The sequence below is a fragment of the Hevea brasiliensis genome, chromosome 14, assembly GCF_030052815.1.
Source record: "Hevea brasiliensis isolate MT/VB/25A 57/8 chromosome 14, ASM3005281v1, whole genome shotgun sequence".
Lineage (NCBI taxonomy): Eukaryota > Viridiplantae > Streptophyta > Magnoliopsida > Malpighiales > Euphorbiaceae > Hevea > Hevea brasiliensis.
The window spans coordinates 76,636,223-76,642,487 of record NC_079506.1 but is presented as its reverse complement, the minus strand read 5'-3'; the positions used below and the strand labels follow the sequence as shown (position 1 = coordinate 76,642,487).

The 6,265-nt window shown below is 33.2% G+C and overlaps 1 protein-coding gene across 1 annotated transcript; it reads right to left on the bottom strand.

Moving 5' to 3' along the window:
- Positions 1–563: 563 nt before the first annotated feature.
- On the bottom strand, positions 564–1,262 carry LOC131172995 (secreted RxLR effector protein 161-like). Its single transcript, XM_058134634.1, has one exon. The coding sequence runs from the start codon at positions 1,260–1,262 to the stop codon at positions 564–566; it is 699 nt and encodes a 232-aa protein (XP_057990617.1).
- Positions 1,263–6,265: the final 5,003 nt, after the last annotated feature.

Sequence of the window (6,265 nt, the reverse complement as noted above, 5' to 3'; positions counted from 1 at the left end):
ATATGATAGTATGCATATGTATCTCTGTAGTTTGAGCAGTTGTACAAATAAAATTGTAATAATATTATTTTTGAGATTTTGCATCTGTAAATTAGTTTATGATTGTAAATTAATGATTTAAAATGCAAAATGCATGAGTTATGAAATGTTTTGAGATATTAATTCTTGATTTGAAATTTGGATTTTGAGTTGAAGTGTTGCCATTATTGTTGATTTGAAGTTTGGTGGTTGCAAATGAATTTGTGATTGAGAAAAATATTGGGAGTGTTTTTATTTTCAGGTTTTGAAGAACTGTTTTCTCAAAATACAGACGGCATTCTGCCAAAATTTTTGTAAAAATTGCGAAAATCTTAAATATCCAAAAATTTGATTTATGTTTGGACTTTAAATAAAGGTTTTTAATATTTGAAAAAAATTTTACCCACCAATTCCAAAATGAACGAAAATTGTTTTAAAATCCCTTGTAGTATATTTAATGGGTTACCGGTAGGTGAAGTACGGTAATTCATTAGGTGTACTACGGGAACATGTTACATCTTACGAGGAGTAGGGTGTGACACCCACTAAACCAAAGCATCATCAAAAGTTTTCACTACACCCATATGCGAAACATGCTTCTGAAAAATACTAATGGGCAAAGCTTTGGTTAATGGATCCGCAATCATTCTGTCTGTAGTAATATGTTCAATCCGAGTCTGTGATTCACAAATCTTCTCTCGAACAAACAGGAATTTGACATCAAAATGTTTAGTTCGACTAGAATTCCTGTGATTTTGAGAGAAGTAAACAGCATGAGCATTGTCGCAATAAATGGTCAAGGACCTTGAGATGCTCTCAACAACAAGCATACTAGAAATCAATTTCTTTAACCAAATAGCTTGACAAGTGGCCTCATAACAAGCAACATACTCTGCTTCCATAGTGGAGGTAGCAATAAGTGTCTGTTTGGCACTCTTCCAAGAAACAGCTCCTCCAGACATCATAAAGATGTAACCAGTAGATTTTCTATCATCTATACAGCCTGCAAAGTCAGAATTAGAGTACCCAATGACTTCCAAATTGCCAGATCTTTTGTAAGTTAACATATAATTCTTAGTACCCTGCAAATATCTCATAACTTTCTTTGCAGCGTTCCAGTGATTCCATTCAGGATTACTCAAGTATATAGCAAGGACACTAATAGCAAATGCTATATCGGGACGAGTGCATACTTGAGCATACATCAAGCTTCCAACATCACAACTATATGGAATCTTTTCCATTTCAGTCCTTTCCTTGTCATCCTAAGGACACTGAGCTTTAGAGAGTTTCTCACCTAAAAGAACAGGTGCAACAGAAGATGAGCAAGTGTGCATGTTAAATCTCTTAAGAACTCAGTCAATATAAGTTCCTTGAGACAAACCCAATATGCCTCGAGACATGTCACGGTGAATCTGAATACCCAGAACATATGTGGCCTCACCAAGATCTTTCATGTCAAAATGACTAGAAAGCATATATTTTGTCTCGTTCAAGTGATTGATGCTATTAGTGGCAAGAAGAATGTCATCAACATATAACACTAGAATAATGAAATGGCTCCCACTCACCTTCTGAAAGATGCATTGATTTGAAGCGTTCTCCTCAAAACTAAGAGAAGTCAAAACTTGATCAAACTTTAGATACCATTGTCTAAAAGCATGTTTCAACCCATAAAGGGATCTTTTCAACGTGCACACTAAATGTTCTTTACCAGCTTCTATGAAACCATTAGGTTGAACCATATACACATCTTCATACAAGTCTCCATTTAAGAAAGCTGTCTTAACATCCATCTGGTGGAGTTCTAAGTCATAATGAGCAGCTAAAGCCATAACCACACGAAAAGCATCTTTAGTGGACACTGGGGAAAATGTTTCTGTATAATCTATACCTTCCCTCTGATTATAACCTTTTGTTACTAGTCTGGCCTTATACCTTTCTATTTCACCTTTGACTCCACGTTTGGTCTTAAAGACCCATTTACAACCAACAGCTTTACAACCATCTGGTAATTCAACAAGATCCTAAACTTGATTGTGATACATAGGAGATAGTTCATTCTGCATGGCTCTCATCCATTCTGAAGAATTAGGGCCACATATAGCCTCCTGATAAGAAATAGGATAAAAAATATCAATACCATCAAACTCGTGTTCCTGTAAATAGACCATATAATCATTTGATAATGCGGGTCTACGAATCCTCTAAGATCTCCTTAAAGGTACAACATCATCAACTGTATCAAGGCCCTCAGCATCTCTAACTAGTGGTTCTAAATTGACATCAATAGGATTCTAAACTTCATCATTACCCTTAGGAGGATTAAAATCTACTGAGGAAGGCAGCAAAGGCACAGGAAAAACAACAGTCTCATCTCTAAGATCTATAACACGAGGCAAAGTCAACAGTCTCATCTCTAAGATCGACAACACATGGTATTTGACTCCCACTATCCATCTCATCCTCAAAATAAATAGCACGGTCTAATTCAATCACTCTAGTAGAGTGAGTTTGACAATAAAATCTACTACCTCTAGAAATTGTACAATAGCCAATAAAGAAACCACTAACAGATTTAGCATCTAGCTTTCTAATCTGAGGGTTATATGGCCTCACCTTTGCCTCACAACCCCATACATGAAAATGTTTCAAACTGGGCTTCTTACCAAATATTAATTCATAAGGAGTCTTAGGCACTGATATACTGGGAACCTGATTGAGAATGTACACAGCAGTTTTTAAGGCATCACCCCATAAAAATTCTGGTAAAGAAGAATGACTAAGCATATATATCACTATGTCCATCAAAGTATGATTTTGCCTCTCTGCAACCCCATTTTGTTGTGGGGTCCCAGGCATGGTGTACTATGCCTCAATCCCACATTCTTGTAAATACAAAGCAAAAGGATTAGGATTTCTACCAATTTTAGTATACCTGTCATAATACTCACCACCCCTATCTGACTTTACATATTTAATCTTCTTCCCAGTTTTCAGTTCAACTGCAGCCTTAAATGCTTTAAAGGCATCCAAGGAATTAAACTTTTCATAAAGAAGATCAATCCAACCATATCTAGAATAGTCATCAATAAAAGTGATGTAGTATTTAAAAGCTCCCATAGCAACAAGAGAAATGGGTCCACAAATATCTGTATGAATCAAATTCAACACACCTTCAATCCTAATTGCTCCTTTGTTTCTAGCTCTAGCAGGAAATTTTACCTTAATGCAATCAACACATGAATTAAAGTCAGATAAATCCAGACTATGCAAGACACCTTGTTTAACCATCCTTTCTAATCTTTCCTTAGAAATGTGACCCAAACGTATATGCCATAACATTGAAGAGTTCTCATTAACTCTTTGACATTTGTGCCCAATAATAATATTGATAGGAACATAAACAGATTGAAAAGGAATAAAATTTAAATCCAACATATATAAACCCTTGCATAAAATAATAGAACCAACAACATAAGATTTAAAATAAATAATAATTTTTCTATTACCCTGAAGAAACACATAGCCACACTTATCTAAAATAGAATTGGAAATTAAATTTCTCCTTGAAGAAGGAACATAAATAGTATCAGTTAATTCCAACACATGTCCAGAAGATAAATTCAAAGAAACAGTCCCTATGAGTTCTACTACTGCAACGTCATTTACTCCTAAGACAGTCTTCTCCTTTTCACTTGGCTTTCTCATGTTTTTTAACCCCTGTAAGGAATTTGAAACATGAATGGTAGCACCAGAATCTAACCACTAAGAATTTGAAGGAACATTAACAACATTTGATTCAAAGCATACTAGAGCTAGAGGGGCAAGTTCTAAACTATTACCTTCCTTCTCATGCTTTTTCTTAAGCTTAAAATAGTCCTCTAACTTATGGCCAGGCTTCTTGCAATAGTTGCATTTGCCTTTGAAGGGCTTCTTCTTAACTGTTAAATTATGATCATGCTTACCACCATTCTTGTTCTCAAATTTAGCTTTAGGCTTCTTATCCTTCTGAAATTTCTCATTAGTCTTGCTATTAGACCCTTGAAAAACATAATTAATAGATGGAGTATTCCCTTTCCTCATAGATTCCTCTTCTTGGCACACAATGGCTATCAACTGATCAACTGTCCACTCCCTTTAGAGTTATAAGAAGTCTTGAGAATTTTGAATTGGGGTGGAAGAGATTCAAGAATGCACCAGACCAGAAAACTCTCTCCCAAATCAAGATCAAAAGACTTGAGCTTGTTGAAATAACTTATAAGTGTCATGATATGTTCCCGTACACCACTGACACCATCATATTGGGTGTGCTCCAGCAAAGAAAGATAATGACTCTTTTGAGCCTTATCAAATTTTTTAAACTTTTTAGCAACAGCCTGTTGAAATTCCTTAGCAGTCTCCTTATCAGGAATACCCTGTCTTATGGACTTATCTATAGTATACTTCATCACCATTAAGCAAACCCTACTAGAATTTTGCCACTTCTCATGATAAGTCTTTTCAGCAACAGTGGATTCATTAGTAAGTTCAGCAGGTACATCAACCCCTAAGGCTAAATCCAGTTGGGCTATTGCTAGGTACATGCTCAGAGACTCTTTTTAATCACCAAAATTAGAGCCATTCAGAGTTTTCACAGCAGATAATTGCATAGAAATAGTAGCTAGAATAGAACAACAGAGGAAACATGAATTATGTATATAACATAGTCACAAAACTAAAGTTTTCTTTCAGATCTAGCTAAGAAAGCAATTATGTATAAAACTGTTATTTATTATAATCCCGCCTAAGGGTCTCGAATTACAATAAAATAAAAAAAAAACTCATTAAGCTCATAAAAAAAATATATATATATATAAACTGACATCTTTAACACTCTTATACCGATAGGGTATTAAAAAATATTAAAGACAATTAATAAATAGCATTACAACCAATAATAACATATTATATTAATATTGTTATACCGATGGACATATCCACTATTAATATAATCCAAATAAGTCCTGAAATCCATGGAATAAATTTTTAACCAAATTAACAGAATAATTTTATGGCTAGTCCCATGATAGGTGAGCTCATAATCACAAAATTATTTACCATAATTAGAATTTCTATGGACACTATATTATGAACATAGTAACAATGTTACTACTCATGAATATGTTCTCAATAGGCATGAACATAATTAGTCCAACAAAACCAATAACTATTAATAAATACATAATATTAACATAATTAATAAACACATACCCAAGCAGAATTGTAAATATTTTATACTCTTGGCTCTTATTAAATTAATCACATGTGACAGAAATTCAATCACATTCAATCATAATCATTATATGAATGTGTTATGTACTGTTTTGAAAATCAACACACAGCCATATAAATCTTGAAATTCGATCATTAGCTAAAAAAAATTATAAAACTGGTGTTCGGCATGATCTTGGCCGATATATATATATATATACATGTTTGTTGGCCATGGGTATATGTATACACGTTTATCAGCTATGGGACAAACGTGTATACATATACCCATGGTCGACAAACAAACGTGTGTGTGTGTGCGCGCGCATTAAAAAAAACTATTAATCAAACCATGAAATCAATTTTAATAACTATTTGTTAAGACTAATATTCAAACATACAATAACAAAATTAACAAAAAAAAATTGTAATCCCTAATCATGCTCTGATACCAATTGTTATAAATAAAATTAATCGTTATAGATTATATGATTAGAGAATATGTGTACTTGAAAATATGCTTGTATCTATGATTTTCTATGAACAATCATGAATAGAGAAAAGGAAGCGAAATGGTAGGTTTACAACTCCCAATATCCACAGCATTCAGATTCTATCTGAATTCTATCTGATGTTAAATAGAGTTATCAGAATATATATATATATATATATATATATATATATATGAGAGTTGGGGCATTTTCCTTAGTGGGCTTATGGACAGCCTGACCCATTATATACTTGCCCAATCTCATGACCTAATCCATTTAGATATTGCCAATTACTAAACTTATTATTTGATATCATTATTTAATCTGTCAATAAGCCTAACAATTGATTATTACTAATCCACATCCAGATACAAATAAATAATCCAACAAATAATAATCTTAAGAATTACTTTAATTGATAGTCATAGATTGTGATTGAAATTTAGAAGTTCAAAAAAAATATTTTTTCTTTCGGATTGATTTTTGTACATATATAAATTAAG